Source organism: Gorilla gorilla, chromosome 11 (genome assembly GCF_029281585.2).
Source record: "Gorilla gorilla gorilla isolate KB3781 chromosome 11, NHGRI_mGorGor1-v2.1_pri, whole genome shotgun sequence".
Classification (NCBI taxonomy): Eukaryota; Metazoa; Chordata; class Mammalia; order Primates; family Hominidae; genus Gorilla; species Gorilla gorilla.
The window spans coordinates 132,968,444-132,991,583 of record NC_073235.2 but is presented as its reverse complement, the minus strand read 5'-3'; the positions used below and the strand labels follow the sequence as shown (position 1 = coordinate 132,991,583).

General features: G+C 38.9%; 1 protein-coding gene across 12 annotated transcripts in view; it reads right to left on the bottom strand.

Annotated features, from left to right (window-relative positions):
• The window catches only part of SP140 (SP140 nuclear body protein), a 188,617-nt gene that overhangs the window by 25,701 nt on the left and 139,776 nt on the right, over positions 1-23,140 (bottom strand). For 10 of the 12 annotated variants that reach the window (XM_063695264.1, XM_055379691.2, XM_055379686.2 and 7 more), the window contains 5 exons: positions 17,824-17,910; positions 17,489-17,605; positions 16,803-16,856; positions 3,048-3,113; positions 1,633-1,713 (listed from right to left, as the gene is read on the bottom strand). In XM_063695264.1, coding sequence (XP_063551334.1) covers positions 1,633-1,713; positions 3,048-3,113; positions 16,803-16,856; positions 17,489-17,605; positions 17,824-17,910 — 405 coding nt within the window. The remainder of the gene's footprint in view (positions 1-1,632; positions 1,714-3,047; positions 3,114-16,802; positions 16,857-17,488; positions 17,606-17,823; positions 17,911-23,140) is intronic. The other 2 variants (XM_063695265.1, XM_063695263.1) reach the window with 1 other exon arrangement.

Here is a 23,140-nt window from a genome sequence, read left to right as displayed (position 1 = left end):
AATATTCAGAGAAAATTGAGACAAAACTGCAAAATTAAGTGAAGGCATTTCGGTTTCTCTCAGCAGAGACACAAATAAATGACAGTTCTGTGAGTTAAGGGAAACCCTATTAGGTGTCCCATAGGTGAGATGTATGCTGCACATGTCACATTGGGGGAAGATATTTGTACCTCCGTGCTGAAAGTAATAGTAAATGTGACCAGGGCTTTGTCCACATGGCTTTGGACAAAATAAATATTAGGATCTAAGAAACTAATCAGAAGAAGTTTAACCATGAGGAATGGGTAGAATTGAGACTTCCACAGCCTTCATTCCAAATAGTAATCAAGGATTGACATGGCAGACACTGCAGCCGATGATATTCTCCCAAGTGCATGTTAATTGGCTGTGAATGGGCATCTCAATGTTTACTATTGTTCAAATGTGTTTTATTTTCCAAGGCAGGAAAGCAAAATGTTCCTTCCTTCTTGTGCTGGATGTCCACCATCCAATGACCACCATCTGGGGGTGCTGATCAGAGTCATGTAGGCCCATGAGGAAATATTTTCCAGCCTACGCATTCCTAAGTACTATAAATTCTAAGCATATCATGAGCATATTAGGCCACCAAAGTAAAAAGGACCAATCAGACCCAAAGTGGACCTATGGCTTGGAAATGAGAGTTTCATGGGCAAAATTGAGAAAGTCCCAAGCAAGTAGGTTGAGTTGAGCACCCGCATCCTAGGACAATGCACCAGGCCACATATGTAACCTTAGAAAGAGTTGGTGGAACTGATTATGCCAGGTTCAGCCCTTCACTCACATCCAGGTTGTAGAAGTAAAGATTTCTTTCAAAATAAGTCAAGCTGTGATGCCTGACCCCTCCCCTTCCCTTGCAGTGGACTTGATGAAAGCATCTCATGGAAGAAAGAGCTAGTGATTGTGCATCAACCACTTGCAATGTCATTTCATGGCTGCACCTGTCAGGCAAGACACTTCCACACTCTGATCTCACCCATCTCTCTCACCTCCCCAGTCCTGGATGGGACCAAGCCAACAGATATGGAGTGGGGGTAGGGCCAAGACAGAATAAGAGAAGACACTGACCATGTCACCCCCAACTATATGTGTTCCAGACTAAGCCTTGCCTAGGCTAAAGAAGTGAAGGTGCTTTAAACTGGGGAAGACATTGTAGTTTTAACACTAGGTCAGAAAGGTCCCAACTACTGAAATGAGACTCTTATTGTTTTTAAAAGGGAACAAGAAAGCGATAGAGCTTGCTCAAGACAGGAAAGAACTCATCTAGGAGGAGGACTTGAAAGGGCAATGAGAGAATAAACCTGTATTCGGCTTACAATTTACCGGGTCCAGCCATTTTAATAAAACAATGATTTAAGGCAAAGGAATTTCCAGGAAAATGAGATAAAACACAGAGGAAAACTATTTTAGAAACTGGGCAGATAAGATCTATGATATGAATACAATCAACTTACAACCCCTGCTTACAATGAGTTTGCTTTTTTAGATTTCGCTGCTCTCCAATTGACTAAGCTTGATGAGTAAACAATTAAGGTGGATCTAGGCTCGTCAATACCTCAGTAAAATTTGTATTGACCTATAGGGCAAAGCTAAAGCGGACAAACTTTATCTTACCCCTAATCTTGGAAAGGTCTTTCAGATTCATGTTCGCCTTCTTTTCACTGGAGACCAGCTGGCCGTCGGCTTTGCTATTATCTGGGGATAGGCAGGGGAAAATGTATTAATAGAACTGGGCAGAACAACAGCTGTCAGGCAGGAACAAACACAAGTGAGGGAGTGCTGGGTCTCATTCTGGATCCCCTCGAGCAGGTGTCTAGAGCATTTTCTGCTTTTGGGAGTGTCGACTTTTAAGTTACACACAGGATTTAATTGCACATTGAAGTCTCTTAGAATTTGTCTACATACACACAGACTTAAATGAGAATGTTATAATGATTCAGACTTAAATGAAAATGTTATAATGATTGAGTTCAAACAAATTTTCAATTTGAAAACAGCCATTCTTAAAATGCACGCAACCACTTTTTTTTCTTTCCAAACAAAGCTGTCACATCCACCAACCAGGAAGCCACATCAACTGGAAAGATTGGTAAAAATTAATAACTTTCAATAGGACTCTAAAATCTTACTATTTAGATCCACTGATTCAAAATTGACAATCATTTAGAAAATGAGACTTAGCCTTCATCGTCTAGAAGAACGGAAGTCCTCAGACCATGGCTAAAATAAATTTCGAAAATTTCAGGGGCCCGATTATAAAGAATAAATATATTTACAGGAAATTCAGAAAATAAAATGATATGAAACATCACCATTGGATATAGCCACAGATGAGGATGGCTATCTCCAGATGATGATTTGTGCAAAAATATTCTCCTAGTCTTTTCTTTTTGCATATGTTACTTTTTGAATAACACTTTTTCATTAAACATGTTGAAGATTTATAATATTTTAATATATACACATACATTTAAAAACCACAGATAAAAATATATAAACATCACCTCTATTACACTGACCAAATGTAACCACTGCATATATTTTTATGAATGAACTGCCATCTATTTTTCTATATTTATGTCTTTTTATATGTACAGATAAATAATTACATATGTGTATATCAGGATACATAAAAATATACTTCACAAGTGTGAATTTCACATAAAATATGGTTATATGTATTTTTACAGTTGTGCACACATACACATACACCCTGATTTCTTCATTTAGCCCTCTTAGGAATGTCTTTCCAAATTAATAAAAATACTTTGAGCTAGGAAAGAAAGTCATACTGAGGATGATAACACCTCCCTATTAACTGTGGGCCTCTGGACTATTACTTGCATTAGAAACCATTTTGTTGAAGCCATTGCATTCTCAGGCCTCTTTGTCACAGCCTGTTAGTCTACATCCTAATGGATACAGGAGGTACAGAACTCTGGCCCTGGGGAACTGCAGGCCTTCCAGAATGCAATGGACAGTGCCTTAATAAACTCAAAAGCTGTAACTACTTCACTTTGCCTGCTTACCACTTTGTTGGCTGTTTTTCTGCCTTCTCATTCTCATTCTGCTCCAGCCATGCCCCCTCTTTTTTCCTTCAAACCAAAGAGAATAAAGTTAATTATGCAGAGGTATAAATATAATTCTCTGAGTTTTATATGCCAATAGTATTAAAGATTTTTTTTCATACTTTGGTCCGCAGGAATGGGGCAAAATACTTTATGATCAGTGTAGCAGCGTGGAAGTTGAGTACAGAGTTATATTTTACCTCTGCATGAGCCTTGGGCCCTGGGCTTGGGAGAGACTATAGGAGATGACCTTCCTTTGAACAAAATTTTTAATGGAAAATTAACTCTTGCTGGCACCTTAGAGTGAATGATAACTGCTTTTGCATGTTGCTTTTTCAAGTGTTTGTTGTGTAAATTCAAATGTGCAATGAGAGGACATCCTCCTTGAGGTTGATGGTGTTATGGATAATATTCTGTATTGGAAATTGGGAGAAATTCTGAACTCTGATATGGAGAGTTTTCATTATGTAATTACATAATCATTATAGAATTTCTATATAATTTCCTTAAATAATCTCAGCACTGCCTCCACACTGTCAGCCCTCCTTCAGGCTGCAGAGCAGCTGACTCCAGGGATGCTATGGTGACCCCAGAAACTCATCAGTGTCCTGAATCTGGCCATCTGGACCATTTGCAGTCTGATGTGCCCTTTATCAGAAAAGTGACTCCACAGTGCACTGATTTTCTGACTGTCCCTCATCTCCTCCTGTCCACACACTATGGGAGGGCAGTAGGCTCATTGAAGGGAGCAATCCCCAGAAAGGGATCATCTCCTTCCTGGATAGTGACCAGGACAAAAGTGGTGGGGATTGCGAGTGTTCTGTAGACCTATCTTGAAAATTCAGGATTCCGTTGTGACCCTGGTCATTCCTAGGGATGATGCCTCATTCTTTCCCCTACCAGCCTGGTGGGTATGGCCTTCAAAGTGCCTAGGGATTCAGATTTAACTCCAGGCACATTTTATAAATGCTTTTCCTCTACTTCTATCTAATTTTGTAGATGGAAAGTCTAAGTGAGAAAAGGAGATAATTAGGGCAAAAGATGAAGGTACAGCCACTGGAATGGTATAGCAGATTTTGCAGCAGTGAAGCAAGAGCAAAAATCCAGACATCTAAAGAGGTATGGGAGAAAACAGGAGCATTGGTGATATCTGTCTTTCAGAAGAACCCAAGTACTCCAGTGCTCCCGCCTCTGAGAATGCTGAGTCAGCCTCTCTGCACCAGCCATGAGATGGCAGGGGCTGGGCTGGGCCCAGCTTCTGAGGTCCCACACAGAACCCTCTAGACATAGTCTCCACCACTATTCTCAGTCATTTGTTAGGGGGGACTGCCACCTGGTTGGTGACATGGACAAATAGGACAGATTGGACAGACTGTCCTCAAGCAGTCCCCCATATGCCCACCCTCTCCCCAGCCACACACAAACAAATCAAGGATGAACAGAACTGGGAACCCCAAGGCTTACAGCCAGCCAGGAGCCACATAGGAGACACTGTTCACCTTCTCCCTTACTAATGTACATCCCACTCAGGGAAGCCCAACAATTGTATACACTTCCCTTCTGGGAGCACCACGTGTGCCCTTGGGATTGTACTTCTTGTATGAAAGACAGGCACTAACTTGCCTCCCTCACATAAGGACTTGTACCTTAGAGGTGGTCATAAGGGACCTAGATCGTTTACAGTTTATGAAATGTGTGTGTGTACGTGTGTGTGTGTGTAGATACAGGGTCTCGCTATGTTGTCCAGGCTGGTTTTTGAACTCCTGACCTCAAGTGATCCTCCTGTATTGGCCTCCCAAAGTACTGGGATAACATGAGTGAGCCACTGCACTGGGTCAAGATTTGTTAAATGTTGCAGGAAAAACATTGAATGGATGTGGACCCATGGGTCCGAATAATCAGAGTGGCTGATGGGGTGGTGTCTTCATGGGGAAATTTGCCAGAAGCAAAAATGTGGGGTGAATTTGCTGGGAGGCCATTCTCCATGGCATTTCTACATGCCTCAGAGTATCACTTCAAGGATATTTGAATACCAAAGCGGCCTTGGAAGCTAGAGATCATGTAGCCTCCAGATTATGGGGCAAATGTATCCCTGACCAGTATAAAGTAGAGAACATCTCCCTCCTTAGAAATTTTCCAGAGGAGATGCCTCCAGAAGAGATTTGCTTAAGATCCCCAGAGGAGATTTGCTTAATATCCCCAGAGGAGAACTGCTTAAATTCCAGCTAAAAAGATAATGTCTCCCTCAGAGGTAAGGTTTGGGCAGGTTTGCTATTGGTCCCCTTATAATCCCATAGGTTTCCTCAGTGAAGCATTCTTCTGCTGCTGCACACACCTATGAGTGCAGCATCCACCTGGGCTTGCTCTGCACCATCCTTTTCATGGGTCCTGGGGGGAAAGAACTGATGCATCTACTCTATATCCCAGCAATTTTGTTTCTAGGTATTTATGCAAGAGATATGAAAAAACAGGAAGACTCCTACAAGAATGTACTCAGCACAGTTTTCATAATAGCAAAAACTTAAAAAACTCGAGGTGTCCATCAATAGGAGAATTATAAACAAAATTTGGTATATCCAGATAATGTACACTACTTAGCAATGAAAAAGAACAAACTACTGAGACATCCAACAATATGGATGAATCTCAAAAACATGCTGTGTGAAATAAATCCCACTCTAAAGAGAATATGCTATAAAACCTTATTTATATAAAGTTTTTTAAAAGCCAAATTATCATAGTTAAAAAGAAGAGTAGTGATTGCCCTGATGGGTAGTGGGTGGAGATACACCAGAAAGGGCGTAAGGAACCTTTCCAGGGTGATGGTCATGTTCTGTATCTTGATAAGAATTTTGATGGTGCAGAAAAATGCAGTTATAAGAACTCATCAAATGGTACACTTAATACTTGTGCATTTCATTGTAAATTTTATCTTAACAAAAGAACTCTAAATATACATTGAACTCTAGTTAATGATATACATTCTGATGTATTTGAGGGGGAAGAGTGCTAACGTCTGCAGCCTTGAAATGTTTCAAACTTGACCACCGGTTAGTGAGTGGACAGAGAAATGCATAGATGAATAGAAAAGTGATAAAGCAGGAATGATACAATGTTAATTGTGAATCTATGTGAAAGTATATTGATGTTTAGTGTACAATTCTCCCAAGTCTTCTGTATGCTTAAAATTTTTGTGATTAAATTTTGGGGAATAAAAGCTTTTAGAGAGAAAGGACAGAATATTTACCAAGAAGTTACAGTTAGTTACAATAAGAGAATAATTGTTATTAGCCACACCATAGATTCCAGGAAATAATATAATAATCACTTTACTATACTGAGAAGAAATAAATTATCGACCTAGAATTTTTAATGTAGCTAAAAAGTTCTATCAAATTAAAGACAAAGTTGTACATCCAACACTTACAGAGTTTACCACTTAGAGATCACTCACTAGAAAAAACAAAGAATTTACTTCAGCTAGACAAAAAGTGAAACCAAAGAAAAAGAACAATGGTGAGTATACAAAATAATTTTTTTAATTAAGTAAATATCAACTGTAAAAATGATAATAGTTTCAAAATTTATAGTTAAAAATAAAATATTAAACAATAGCCAAAATGGTAGAGATGGGGTGTTCAGTTTGTAGTGAAACCATGATAAGATCCTTGTCATCTTTTGGGATTGGGGCATAATTTAAAAGATTACAGAAATTTTATCTTTAATTTCCAAACCAGCAGGGAGAAAGGGGAGAATATATAGTTTTATACCAATCCATTAGAAAGCAGGAAGGAGACACAAAAGATACAAATAGAGAATGGTAAACAATACCACAGAAGATATAGGTCCGTATACATCTGGAATCTCAATAAATGTAAACAAATTGAAATTTACCTATTAAGAAGCTACGAATATCAGACAAAACTACAAAAGTTAAGTGCAGTTACAAGAGACATAAAAGAAAACTGAACAAAAGGGCATCACACAAAGTGAGTGGAAAATATTTTTTAAAAATCATAAAAGTTTGTGTAACAATGTTAGTACTTGGCAAAAGAGATTTTACAGCAAAAGCATTAACATGGATAAAGCAGAATGCTGTATAATGATAAAAGAAAAACATCCATTAAAAAGTTATAAATCATAAATAGCCTCAAAATATTTAAAGTAAAGCAACAAAATAAAGAGGAATTGGCAAATATACAACCATGTGCAAGAATTTAACACATTTGTATGCAAATCTGATGGAGCAAATAAAATTTAAATTACTATGGACACAAATTTAAATAAGAAAGTTGTGCTTGATAAAAAAGATATACATGGAGTGAAGCCAGAGCCTAACAAATAGTTCAAATGTACATTATTCTCAAGGGGCAGAAAACATTTACAAATATTGACCACACATTAGGTTGCAAATTAAAAAAAAAAAACACCTTGGTTTAGGGGTGGTATATGCCTGTATTCCCACTTATTTGGAAGTCTGAGGCAGGAGGATCACTTGAGCCCAGGAGTTTAAGGCCATCCTGGAACACACAGTGAGGCCCCATCTTTTAAAAAACAAACTAGTAAAAAACAGATCAGCTGTTGTCAAGAACCAGAGAATGGAGAGAAGAATGCAAGTGGACTTTGGGGTGATGAAAATGATAATGTCATGATTGTGGAGGTATTTATATAACTGCACACATTTGTTAAAACAAATTAGGTTATACCTTAAGGTGATGAATTTGTTTAATGCAAATTACAGCTCAATAAAGCAGATAAGAAAAGTGGATGTGTGGAACATCTACATAAAGAAAATTCTGTAATTGTTGCCCTTATCAAAGATTACTTGAACATACATGCATGAGTGTTTATTTCTGGGTTCCCTGTTCAATTGCATTGGTTTATGTGTGTTTTTATGCCAGTACCATACTGTTTTGATTACTCTTGCTTTGTAACATAGTTTAAAATCAGACAGTATGATGCCTCCAGTTTGTTTTTTTTTTTTCAAAATTACTTTGACTATTTGGATTCTTTTATGATTCAATACAAATTTTAGGATTCCTTTTACCTATTTCTGTGAAAAATGTCATTTAAATTTTGATAGAGATTTCATTGACTCTCCAGATCACTTTGGGTAATATGGACATTTTAACACTATTCTTCCAGTTCATGAACATGAGATATCTTTCCATTTATTTGTATATTTTTCAATTTCTTTCATCAATGTCATAGTTTTCAGTGTGCAAATATTTCACCTCTTGTTAACTTGGTTCCTATTTTATTCTTTTTGTTGCTATTGTAAATGGGATTGTTTTCTTAATTTATTTTTTGATAGTTCATTGTTAGTGCATAGAAACACAACTGATCTTTGAATCCTGCAACCTTACTAATTCATTTGTTAGCTCCAACAGTTTTTTGATGGAGTCTATAGGATTTTCTACATAGAAGATCATGTCACCTGCAAACAGAGACAATTTAACTTCTTTCCAATTTGGATGCCTTTTCTTTCTTTCTTACTTGCTCTGACTAGGACTTATATCACTATGCTGAATACAGATGTCAAGAAGGGGCATTTAATCTTGACAAGGGTGCCAAGAATAAATAATGGAGAAAAGACAGTCTCTTCAATAAATGGTCCTAAGAAAACTGAATATCCACAAGCAAAAGAATGAAATTAGACACTTGGCTTACACCATATACAAAAATTAACTCAAAATAGATTAAAGGCTTAAATGTCAAATATAAAACCATAAAATTCCTAGAAGAAAACAGAGGAAAAGCTCCTTGATGTTAGTCTGGGCAATTATTCTTTAGATATGACACCAGAAGCACAGGCAACAAAAGCAAAAATAAACAAGTGGACCTACATCACTCTAAAAAGCTTTTGTACAGCAAATGAAATAATTGTAAAAATGAAAAGGCAACCTATGGAATAGGAGAAAACATTTGCAAACCATGTATTTGATAAGGGTTACTACCTAAATATATATAAGGAACTCACATAACTCATTAGCAAAAAAACAAAACCAAACAAAAGCATGTCATAAACTGATTTAAAAATGGGCAAAGGATCTTAATAAATGTTTTCCCAAAGAAGATATATAATGGCCAATGGATTATAAAAAAAGCAATCAACATTACTAATCATGAGAGAATTGTAACTCAAAACCATAATGAAACATCACCTCACACCTATTAGGATAGCTATTAGCAAAAAGGCACGAGATAACAAGTGTTGGTGAGGTTGTGGGGAAAAGGAACCCCTGTATGCTCTAAGTGGGAATGTAAATTGGTACAGCCATTATGGAAAACAGTATGGAGGTTCCTCAAAAAAGTTAAAAACAGAAATACATACAATCCAGAAATCTCACTTTGGGGTATGAATTTATAGGAAATGAGACCAATATCTTAAAGAGGTATCTGCATCCACATGTTCAATGCAGCATAATTCACAGTAGTTAAGACATAGAAACAACCTAAGTCTCTATCAACAAATGAATGGATAAAGAAATGTGATAAGACACAGTTCTGTGTATACTGGAAAACATACATAAAATAGTATTTTGAATCATGAAGAAAAAAACTACTGGTGTTATATCTCTTAATTACCATCTCACATCATACACCAATAAATGAATTCCATGTGTGTTATAGATTTAAACATTAAAAAGTATTTCAAATATTCTAGAAGTAAGTAAACATGTTTCTAAATTATGAGGTGGACAATATATTTGTAAATTTTACATAAAACCTGGAAACCGTAAATGAAAAGGCTGACAGATTTGATCAGATAAAAATTTCAAGCTTCTTTGGGATAAAGATATAGGCATATCTTAGAAATACTTGGTTTCAGACCACTGCAATAAAGTGAATATTGCAATAAGGTAAATCACACAAATGTTTTGGTTTCCCAGTGCATATGAAAGTTATGTTTACACTATACTGTGGTATATTAAGTGTGCAATAGCATTGTGTCTAAAATAAAATGAACATATCTTAAACATACTTTATTGCTAAATGTAATGCTCATGATCACTTGAGCCTTCAGTAAGTCATAATCTCTTTGCTGGTGGAAAGTCCTGCCTGGATGTTGGTGGCTACTGACTGACTAGGGTGGTGACTGATGAAGGCTGAGGTGTCTGTGGAAATTTCTTAAAATAAGACAGTAATGAAGTTTGCTAAATTGATTGGCTCTTCCTGAGAGATTTCTCTGTAGCATGCAATGCTATTGAGTAGCATTTTATCACGGTAGATCCTCTCAAATCTTGCTGCTGCTTTATCAACTAATATATTCTAAATCCTTTGTTGTCATTTCAACAATGTTCACAGCATTTTCACCAGGTATAAATTCCATCTCGAGAAACTGCTTTCTTTGCTCATTCTTAAGAAGCAACTCCTCGTCCACTCAAGGTTTATCATGAGATTGCAGCAATTCAATCACATCTTCAGTCTCCACTTCTAATTCTGGTTCTCTTGGCTATTTCTGCCACATTTGCAATTACTTCTTCACTGATGTCTTGAACACTTCAAAGTCATCCACGAGGATTGTAATCAACTTCTTCTAAATTCCTGTTAATGTTGATATTTTGACCTCCTCTCATATATCATGAATGTTATTATGGCATGTAAAATGGTGAATCCTTTCCAGAAGGTTTCCAATTGACTTTGCCAAGATTCATCAGAAGAATCACTATGTATAGAGACAGCTATAGCATTACAACATGTGTTTCTTAAATATTAAGACTTGCAAATTGAAATTACTTTTTGATCCATGGGCTGCAGAATGGACGTTGTGTTAGCAGGCATGGAAATAATACTAATCACCTTGTACATCTCCATCAGAGCTCCTGGACAACTAGGTGCACTGTCAATGAACAGTAATATTTTGAAAGGAATCTTTTTTTCTGAGGAGTATGTCTCAACAGTGGGTTTAAAATACTCAGTAAGCCATGTTGTAAACAGATGTTCTATGATCTGGGCTTTATTTTACTTATACAGCATAGGCAGAGCAGACTTAGAATAATTCTCAAGGGCCCTAGGATTTTCAGAATGGTGAATGAGTATTGGCTTCAAGGGAAAGTCGCCTGCTGCCTTAGCTTCTAACAAGAGACTCAGCCTGTTCTGTGGAGCTTTGAAACCAGGCATTGACTTCTCCTCTCTAGCTATGACAGTTCTAGATGGCATCTTCTTCCAATAAAAGGCCATTTAGTCTACACTGTAAAACTGTTGTTTAGTGTAGCCATCTTCATCTAGGATCTTGGCTAGATCTTCTGGACAACCTTCTGCAGCTTTTACATCAGCATTCGCAGCTTCACCTTGCACTTTAATGTTATGAGACAGCTTCTTTCCTTCAACCTCAGGAACCAACATCAGCTAGCCACAAACTTTTCTTATGCAGCTTCCCACATCTTTCAGCCTTCATAGAATTGAGGAGAGTTTAGGCCTCACTCTGGATTAAGGCTTGGCTTAAGGGAATGTTGTGGCTGGTTGGATCTTCTATCCAGACCACTCATACTTTCTCCATATCAGCAATAAGACTGTTCCACTTTCTTATTATTCGTGTGTTCACTGGAGTAGCACTTCATAACTTGGCTGATTGTTTGCTGCAACAGGCCTAGTTTTCAGCCTATCTCAGCTTTTGACATGGCTTCCTAACTAAGCCTCACCATTTCTAGCTTTTTATTTAAAGTGAGACACATGTGACGCTTCCTTTAACTTGAGCCCTTAGAGGCCATTGTAGGATTATTAATTGACTTAATTTCCATATTTTTTTTTTGTCTCAGGAAAGAGGAAAGTCAAAGAGAGGGAGAGAGACAGGGGAACAGCTGGTCAGTGAAGCAGTTGAAACACACACAACATTTATTAGGTTTGCCACCTTATACGAACACAGTGTGTGGTGCCATAGACAGTTAAAATAGTAACATCAAAGATCATTGTTACCACTGTTCATACTACCATAACAGGAAGAATAATAATAATAAAATTTGAAATATTGCGAGAATTACCAAAATGTGACAGAGACACAAAGTGAGCACATGCTGTTGGAAAAAGGGCACCAACAGACTCTTTTTGACACAGGGTTGTCACAAACATTTAATTTGTAAAACTCACAATATCCTCAAAGTACAATAAAGTGAGGTGCAATCAAACGAGATGTGCCTATACCACAAAGAAACGTAAAAGAATAATATCAAATATGACAACACACATAGTCAACACTTAGTATATGTCATATATAAGTATTCCTGTTGTCCTAAAGCATGGGGAAAAAAAGACAACACACTGGCAAAATATGAGTTCCAGGCACTAGTAGGAGAAGAAACAAAAACGGCCAATAACAAATGAAGAATGCTCAACTGCACCAAAAATGAAAGCAATGTAAGTTAAAACAGGAATGAAATAAAACTTTTTTTTTACAGTTAAGTTGGCAAGATATTAAATGTTTATAATATCCAATGCATGTTATATTGATTTAAAAAGAAATGTAACAGTTTAAATGTATTCATTTAGATATATCACATAATTCTAAATGTTCTAACAAAGCATAGAAAAAAATATAGAAATATGTACAGCAAAGTTTACAGGGAACAAGTATTTTAAAATCAGAAAAAAACAGCATAAAGGTGTAAGTAATTTGAAAAAATATAAATTGTTAGTTTAGAAGATTGAATATAACCGTATAGGGTGAAATTTTTTTTTTTTGTCTTACAAAAGGTATTGCTGCTGTAATAAATTACCATAAATTTAGTGACAAAAAAAATCACAAATTTGTGGTCTCATAATTCTGTGGGTTGGAAATCTGACATGCACCTAACAGGGCTAAAATCAATCAAGGTGTCTGCAGGGCTTTGCTCCTTTCTGGAGGCCACAGAGGAGCCTTTTCCAGCTTCGGAAGGCTGCCCACATTCTTTAGTTGATGGACCCCTGCATCCATCTCCACATCCAGCTCTATTCTCTCTGACCATTCTTCCATAGTCACACATCCCTCTCTCGACAGGAGGATATGTTCTCTGACTTTAGTGGCCCATGTGATCTTACCTCAAGATCCTTAACTTAATTACATCTTCAAAGTCCCTTCTGCCATGTAAAGTAACAGATTATAGGTTCTAGGAGATAGGACATGGAAATCTTTGTTTCTCTTGGTACAAAACCCTCAAGAGTCTTATGGATCTCCTGTATATATCATGGGGATTTCTGATTTCCTCCATTAGACATGAAGCTTCCCTACAGATCTTTCCTAGGAATTCACACATCTATTTTTTTTTTATACTTTAAGTTCAAGGATATATGTGCAGGTTTGTTACAAAGGTAAAGATGTGTCATGGGTGTTTGTTATACAGATTATTTCATCAACCAGGTATTAAGCCTAATACTTATTAATTATTTTTCCTGATCCTCTCCCTCCTCCAACCCTTCACCTTCTGAACCTTCTGATAGGCTTCTGTGTGTGTTGTTCTCCTGTATGTGTTCATGTGTTCTCATCATTTTGTTACCACTTATAAGTGAGAACATGTGGTGTTCAGTTTTCTGTTCCTGCATTAGTTTGCTAAGGATAATGGTCTCCAGCTCCATCCATGTCCCTGCAAAGCACATGATCTTATTCTTTTTTTATGGCTGCACAGTATTCCATGGTGTACATGAACCATATTTTCTTTATCCAGTCTATCATTGCTGGACATTTAGGTTGATTCCATGTCTTTGCTATTATGAACAGTGCTGAGATAAGCACACATGTGCATATGTCTTTATAATAGAATGATTTATATTCCTTTGGGTATATACTCAGTAATAGGATTGCTGGGTCAAATGGTATTTCTGTCTTTAGGTCTTTGAGGAATTGCCACACTGTCTTCCACAATAGTTGAGCTAGTTTACACTCCCAGCAACAGTGTGTATAAGCATTCCTTTTTCTCCACAACCTCGTCAGTATCTGTTGTTTTTAGACCTTTTAATAATAGTCATTCTGACTGGTGTGAGATGGTATCTCATTTTGGTTTTGATTTGCATTTCTCTAATGATCAGTGATGTTGAGCTTTTTTTCATATGATTGCTGGCTGCATGTATGTCTTCTCTTGAAAAGTTATCTGTTGATATCCTTTGCCCACTTTTTAATGGGGCTGTTTGTTTTTCTTGTAAATTTGTTTAAGTACCTTACAGATGCTGGATGTTAGATCTTTGTCAGATGCATAGTTTGCAAAAATTTTCTCCCATTCTGTAAGTTGTCTGTTTACTCTGATGATAGCTTCTTTTGCTGTGCAGAAACTCTTTAGTTTAATCAGATCCCATTTTTCAATTTTTGCTTTTATTGCAATTGCTTTTGGCATCTTTGTCATGAACTCTTTTCCCATGCCTATGTCCTGAATGGTATTGCCTAGGTCATCTTCCAGGGTTTTTATAGTTTTGGGTTTTACATTTAATTCTTTAATCTGTCTTGAGTTAATTTTTGTATATGGTGTAAGGAAGGGGTCCAGTTTCAATTTTCTGTATATGGCTAGCTGATTATCCCAGTACCATTTACTGAATAAGGAATCCTTTTCCCATTGCTTGTTTTTGTCAGGTTTGTCAAAGATCAGTTAGTTGCAGGTGTTTGGTCTTATTTCTGGGTTCTATTTTCTGTTCCACTGGGCTATGTGTCTGTTCTTGTACCAGTACCATCTTGATTTGGTTACTGTATTAGTCCGTTTTCACACTGTTGATAAAGACACACCCAAGACTGGGTAATTTATACAGGAAAAAGAGTTTAATGGACTTACAGTTCCATGTGGCTGGGGAAGCCTCAGAATCATGGTGGAAGACAAGGAGGAGCAAGTCACGTCTTACATGGATGATGGCAGGCAAAGAGAGAGAGTTTGTGCAGGGAAACTCCCCCTTATAAAACTACTAGATCTCATGAAGACATATTCACCATTATGAGAATAGCACAGGAAAAACCGGCCCCTATGATTCAATTACCTGCCACTGGGTCCCTCCCACAATACTTGGGAATTGTGGGAGATACAATTCAAGATGAGATTTGAGTGGGGACACAGCCAAACCATATCAGTTAATGTAGCCCTGTAGTATGGCTTGAAATTGGGTAGCATGATATCTCCAGCTTTGTTCTTTTTGCTTAGGATTGCCTTTGCTATTCAGGCTCTTTTTTGGTTCCATGTGAATTCTAAAATCGTATTTTCTAGTTATGTGAGGAATGTCAATGGTAGCTTAATGGCAATAGCATTGAATTTATAAATTGCTTTGGGCAGTATGACCATTTTAAAATGATATTGATTCTTCCTATCCATGAACATGGAATGTTTTTCCATTTGTTTGTGTCATCTGTCATTTCTTTGAACAGTGGTTTTTAGTTCTCCTTGTAGAGATCTTTCACCTCCCTAATTAGCCGTATTCCTAGGTATTTTATTCTTTTTGTAGCAACGCATATCTATTTTTGACTTCTGCTGAGATGGCTGAGGGACTTATGAGTCACATGCTTCATCTCTTCAAATAACTTTTTTTGTGAATGTATAATCTGACCTTTCACTACTTCCCAGGGAACTGGCAAAAAGTCTTTGTTGTTTCTACCAAGCACACGTCCCTGACAGTGAATCTCCTCATTTTATCATTTTTTTGACCTGGATAGGCTGAGAATTTTCTAAATCATCAAGACTTGATTCTTTCTCGTTTAGCAGCTCTTCCTTCAATATACCTCTTCCCTCTTGCATTTTACTATAATTAGCAAAAGACACCACAACACACCATGATCACTGTGTTTGGAAATCTCCTTAGCTATAGATCCAGAAAGTTCTGCTTTTCACATGAGTACAGGACAGACCACTATATAATAAGGAGGCCCTTTCCACATCTTTCTTATGTCCTTCTGAGCGCTCACCAGTAACACAGTTAACCTCCATATTTTTACCAACAGTCTGCTCATGATGATCCAGGTTTTCTCTAACGCAATATAGGCTTTCTCTCCCATGTTCTTCACTTCTTCCTCAGTCCTCACTAGCACAGTCTTTAGTGTCCATGTTTCTACTAAGAACTACTCAAGGCAATATAGGCTTTTCCTATCATAATCTAAAATTCTTCCAGCCTCTGTCCATTGCCCAATCCCAAAGGCATGCCAACACTTTCAGGAATATGTTAATAGCCACACCCTACTTCTAAGTACCAAAATCTGTATTACTCTTAATTGCTGCCATAACAAATTACCACCAATTTAGTGGTTTAAAACAACACAAATGTATTTTCTTCCAGTTATGTCAGTGAGAAGTGTGACATGGGTCTCACTGGCTAAAGTAATTCCTTTCTGGGAGCTGGAAAGGACAAGCTATTTCCTTGTCTTTTCAGCTCTTAGAGGTCACCCATATTCCTTGGTCCCTTCTTCCATCTTCAAAGCCTGCAACATTACATATTTCTGATGATTCTTCCATAGTCACATCTTCCTTTCTCCACAGCCAGGAAAAGTTTTTCACTCTTTAAGGCCTACAAGATTAGATTGCTCCCACCCCATAACCCAGGATCATCTCCCCATTTCAAGGTCTCTAGCTTAATTGTATCTGTAAAGTCCCTTTTGTCATGTAAGATAGCAGATTACAGGTCCAGGGATTAGGAGGTAGACATCTTAGGGAGGTCATCCTTCTGTCTACCACAGTATTACAAATAATAACAGAAATAGTAACAATGACAAAATTAAAACTCTGGCATTAAAAACGTATTTGTAATACCAAAAGCAAGTAAATTCTTATTTATTCTTACTTCTTTTCCTCTTGGGTTTTCCCAAAGTGGAGTTGTTTGCAATATCCACAGTATCTGGAAAATAACAAGTGGTGGTGAGGAAACAGAAATTAATAAATAAAAGTTATAGATTTTAGGACAATGTATACTACAGAAGGCTTGAGTTTATACAGATGTTTGGATAATCATTCCTCTCTTTCTTCTAGGGGAACCAAAAACCCACTGAACTGAGAACTAGGAGTCTAGGATGGGCCCTGGGTCTTCTATCAAAAATACGTGTTGGGCTAAGAAGAGTAGACCTGCAGTCTTTCCTCCTGACAATTAAGTACCGCGATTCGTTGTCTTTTGAGCGTGGCCTTTCTAAGTTGTAGCAAAGTGACACTATTATCTACCAGCAGAAGTTCACTGGGGTATCCTGGGCTTCATGGAAGATTGGGTGTAACTTAATATACTAATGCAATACACAAGATAAGTGCCATTGCAAAGAGTATACTTCTATGACATCATCTATGTCTAATCAACAGAGTCCATCCTCTTAGATAGTACTTTATAACGATCTCTTGCCTCCCTGCAGTTCCCCAAAGGCTCAGGTCAAGCAAATGCGGAGAATAGAATTCTGGACAGACTGGAGCACCTACCTCCACCCTACTGGGGGTCTGTGGGGCCCACTGAGCCACCCCCATCCCACGGCCCTCAGACAGCCTTACCCATTGTGCCACACGCTTGATCACTTTCCGTCCTTGCTTCTGGGCTTCCTGGCACCTCTTCTGAGAAACACATGACACAGGAACACTTCTCATTTTCATATGCTGATTGCTCTGCTCCTGGGCCAAAATTGTGATTCATGAAGACTTTCAGTTTGACCCAGTGACTCTATTTTCTGCACCCTTGTTGCTCCCCCTTCTTTACTTTTTCCTCTGAAATCTTCTCCTTTCACTGCTCCTCCTTATATTTGACTCTTCCTTTAAGTCTATTTTTTCTCCTCCTTTTTCTCTTTATCAGAACTCTGTTTCTGTTTTCACTATTTTTAAGTCATAATTACCTGGTACATCACCATATAGCAGGCTAGAAGCAAGCTCTTCTGATTCTCCTTCTTCATTCATTGGGTGATTGTCTAGTTCACTAGACACTAATGAGAAACAAGAAAATTATTGTCCAAGGATCCTGAGACAATGACCACAGAAGAGTTTCCAGTGCTGCTATACTGCACACTGATATTCTGAGCTAAGATGAACTGTTCTCTGGAAAAAAATATACCTGCTCCAATAATCACATTTGACACATAACAGAGCCACGCTCTCCCCATGTTATGCACCTCATCCTCCTTTTCTCTACTTTTATTTTTGTACTTGTAGTCCTGAGAATAAAGCAAGGAAACTCTTATCATTCCAGAAAATACTACTGTTCTTTGACAATAGTGAAAAGCAACTATTTAAACTCATCCCAATTGGCCATTGACTACTTATATCACCAGTCACATTTCTGAAAGCGAGCCCATTACTGGCAGTTCTACATATCTGAAGCCCAGCCAGTCAGCAACACCCCCTCCACAAAGCCTGCATTGATGGCCAAATGCTAAATTACTCATAAACACTCCTGTTTCTGAAGGTCTGGAGTCCCTACACAATATGCTTCCTAAAACTCTATGTAAAACTGCAGTTTCCTTTTCTGTAGAGACTGTGTCTTACAAGCACAGGGCCTCCTCCCAGTAGGTGCCTTGCTTAGCTAGGAATAAATAAGCTTTTAGTTTCAGATTATGAGTAGTAGCCTAGCCCTTCAAAAATTGGAGTTCCTGCCAAGATTATCTTGAAGGTTCTTGCTGGGGAGTGTCCTGTGGGACCCTTGGATCCACAAGCATGAATCTCAGGCCACTGTGTCCAGCTCAGGTCATTTTTCTGACCTACTGCCAAGTGAATCTTTCTCAACAACAACTCGAACTCTGACTTGTTTCACTGAGCTCCTAGTTCTGAATTTATCTTATTTAAACATGGGTACACAATTAGATACAATTAGATATTTTCAGTTGGAAGTACACCACTTAGCAAACATTTTCTCAATTAATGTGCTTATTTACTTATTTCACTACTTCATCTACTGTTACCTTTCTTTTGTCTTTTTTTTTTTTTTTTTAGACAGAGTTTCGCTCTTGTCGCCCAGGCTGGAGTGCAACCGCGTAATCTCGGCTCACTGCAACCTCCGCCTCCCGGGTTCAAGAGATTCTCCTGTCTCAGCCTCCCAAAGTAGCTGGGATTACAGGTGCCTGCCACCACACCTGGCTAATTTTTGTAATTTTAGTATAGAGGGGGTTTCTCCATGTTGGCCAGGCTGGTCTCGAACTCCTGACCTCAGGTGATCCACTCATCTCGGCCTCCCAAAGTGCTGGGATTATAGGCATGAGCCACCACACCCGGACTCTTCTGTCTATTTTTAAAAAGTCTTATCTCTGCCAGGCATGGTGGCTCATGCCTGTAATAGGTCATATTACAGGCAGATGGCTTGAGCTCAGGAATTCTAGACTATCCTGGGCAACATAGCAAAACCCCACCAAAAAAAAAAAAAAAAGTCTTATTTCATGTGTGCTTGTTCCTGATTTTCCTGTGCTTTCTGAATGTTAGAAGATAGTGATCCAAAGCAAACAGCTGGTGGCCAAGGTCTGATAAGTCCTCAATTCAAGCCAGCCCCTAAAACTAATGGATGTGGGTCCATTAGACAGTAGCCAAACTGTGCAAAGATGTTTGGTCACATTTTATCTTGGGTCCCTCATCAAAACCTTCATGAGGGCACCTAGTGTCTTGTCAATCTGTGAAAGAAAATCATTTTGTTTAGTATGTAATCTGGAGTCAACTACAATCATGTAATTAATCATATGTCCCCTTTTCAGTTTCTGCTTCATTCATGTGGAACACACCATTCACACTTATACTGAAATATAGTGGCCTCTTTGCTGTTTGTCACGGGATTGTCTTTGCCAAAGCCATAATCTCCCCGACAAAATGTTCACTTCCTCTGTATACTTTCATCATGATTCTAACTCTTGTACTTTTCTTAATAACTGGCAAAATTTTCCCTAAAATGACTCTGGCTTACAATGGGGAGGTTTTGTCATGTCCAAAGTAAGTAACACATTTGACAAGTAGGTCTATAAAAGAAGAGAAAAAAATCACTGAATGTTTCCACATCTCAACCAGTAACCTATTACTTTCAGACCATTATCTGAGGAACACTGTTTTCAACAAAACCTCTATAAATGTAATAGGTAGGGATCTATTCTGCAAATAGAACTACCAGATTAAAGGTTCAGAAGAAGGACTAATTTTAGAAGTCCTGGAAAATTCTCTGACACATGATCTATGTATAGTTGACCTGACCATTAGTATACCTACACTACGGATGATTTGAGATCTGCAAGCAATAAACAAAATAGGTATACCTCACTTCCCTGTACCTCCTAACCAGATTACTACAATCTCTTCAGTCTCACCTAAAGCCAAAATTTTTAATATGTTTATGTTCAGCTTTGTTTAATGTCTCATTTGATAAAGATAAATATTATTTGCTTGGGAAAATCAGTGGCTCATCTGGACAGTTATTTTCTAGGAATTTCCTTGACGATAGGCAGAATTCTAAGATGGCCCCCAAATATTTCTTTCCCTAATCCTAAGGACTGTGAACATAATGAGAAATTACTTCCATAATTACCTTATGTGATACGGCAGAGTTGTCCTTAAGAGAGACTAATAGAGTGGATCTGGTTTAACCTTATGAGCCTTTGAAGAGCAGGGAGTTTTCTCTAGCCAGCAGCAGAAGAGGAAGTCAGAGATTCAAAGTGTGAGAAGGATTCCACACAAGATTGCTGGCTTCAAGATGGAGGGGCAATGTATTAAGGAATATGATTGGCTTCCAGGAGCTGAGAGTGGTCCGTGACCAACAACCAGCAACAAAGCTGTGACCTCGGTTCAACAACCACGAGGAACTGGATTATGTCAACAACCTGGGTGAGCTCGATTGCAAGATTCTCAGAGCCTTCAGCCAAGACTTCAGCTGGGCTGACATCTTAATTTCAGCCTAAGGAGACTCTAAGCAGAGAACTAAGTTGAGCCCACCCACACTTCCGCTGGCAGGACTGTGAGATAGCAAGCGGGTATTGCAGTAAGCCATTACGTTTGTGGTTATTTGTCATGCAGCAATGAAAAACGAACACGACCATCTTCTCCCAAGTTTTAAATACGGCCTAAGGGATACAAAGCTCATACCTGCATCTTCTCTGATCTGATGCATAGGTCACCTCTATTATACTCTATAGATCTAGACGTTTCTTAATCTATTCATTGAGGTGGGCAAAAATGGACACAAAACTTCTAAGGACAAACTCCAAGTTTGTAAAACAAACAAAATGAAACAAAACAAAAACTAGGCTATTTTCTCAGACATAATCTATTGGCTGAGGAAATAATATTATATAAAGAAATGTTACAATGTCTTCAAAGTTTCTCAAGACCAATGACTAAAGGAAAGATAAGAGGATTTCTAGGATTAACTGAGTCTTGAAGACAATGGGGGTCAATCTTTTCTGAAATACCAGGCCTCCCTACATTTGACCCAAATATCTTGGGGCCATTCTCATGGAACACAGAAATGGAACAGATCTTCATGATTTTAAAATACTCCTTCATCAGTCACCCACACTGAATCTTCTATTATCACATTATCAGGAGACAGGTCTCCTGTCTCCCTTTCTCCTTTATCATAATCCTTTTCTTTTATACGTACATAAAAAATAGGCCATGGTTCGTGACCAGCCTAGGCAACATGACCCTCTGAAGGAAGCAGACTGCACCTGCAGGACCCAGGAGACCCCCCCTAAAACTGAAAGTGCCCCAACTGCAGAAGTGGGAAAAGGAGACCCTCCTCTCCCGAACACACACCCCCACTGGGGAAGCTGAAGGTCTGTTTGTGGGAGAAGTTTCCGACTTTACCTGGAGCTGAGTCAATCTGAAGAGATGAGGGAAATACAGGTGTAGGGGAAGCAGCGGAAAAGGCCTGGGAGCTGGCTGGGTCCCCTAGCAGGCCATTCCTGCCTGGCACCACAGGGACCCAATGGGAGAGGAGCAGGGGGTAAAACTACACAGGGAGAAGCAAATCTCTAGCTGAACTTTGTAACAATTTGAACAGGGTGAGAAGCCTCCTGGACAGAACTCTTGTGAGGGCGCAAATCCGGTGTGCAGACTCCACAGGTGGGGAAGAACCAAGCCTTTTTCTTCTGCAGCTGGGAGGCAGATAGCCTGGGGCAGGTTTTCAAGCCTGGAAATGGTCTGGGGGCTGTTGGGGTGGGGCATGGTGGGAGTGAGTCTGGCCCTTTGGTTTGCATGGGAGCTGGGTGAGACCTGTGACTGCCAGCTTTCCCCCATTTCCCTGACAACCTGCATGACTCAGCAGAGGCAGCCATAATCCTCCCAGGTACACAACTCCAGTGACATGGGAATCTCACCCCCATCCCCCACAGCAGCTGCAGCAAGACATGTCCAAGGAGAGTCTTAGCTCAGACATGCCTAGCCCCTCCCCCACCTGACGGCTCTTCCTTATCCACCCTGGCAGCTGAAGACAAAGGGCATATAACCTTAGGAATTCTAGGGCCCGCCCATCACCGGTTCCTCCCCATAATACCACAGCTGATGCTCTCTGGAAAGTGCCACCTCCTGGCAAGAGGCCAACCAGCACAAAAATAGAACATTAAACCACCAAAGGACCCCCATGGAGTCCATTGCACCCCCTTCACCTCCAGCAGAACAGGCACTGGTATCCACAGCTGAGAGACCCATAGATGGTTCACATCACAGGACTCTGTGCAGACAACCCCGAGTACCAGCCTGGAGCCTGGTAGACTCACTGGGTCACTAGACCCAGAAAAGAGACAACAATTACTGCGGTTTGGTTCACAGGAAGCCACATCCACAGAAAAAGGAGGAGAGTAGTACATCAAGGGAACATCCTATGGGACAAAAGAATCTGAACAACAACCTTCAGCCCTAGACCCTCCCTCTGACAGAGCCTACCCAAATGAGAAGGAACCAGAAAACCAACCCTGGTAATACGACAAAACAAGGCTCTTTAACACACCCCAAAAATCACACTAGTTCACCAGCAATGGATCCGAACCAAGAAGAAATCCCTGATTTACCCAAAAAAGAATTCAGGAGGGTAGCTATGAAGCTAATCAGGGAGGGACCAGAGAAAGGCAAAGCCCAATGCAAGGAAATCCAAAATATGATACAAGAAGTGAAGGGAGAAATATTCAAGCAAATAGATAGTTTAAAGAAAATCAATAAAAAATTCAGGAAACTTTGGACACACTTTTAGAA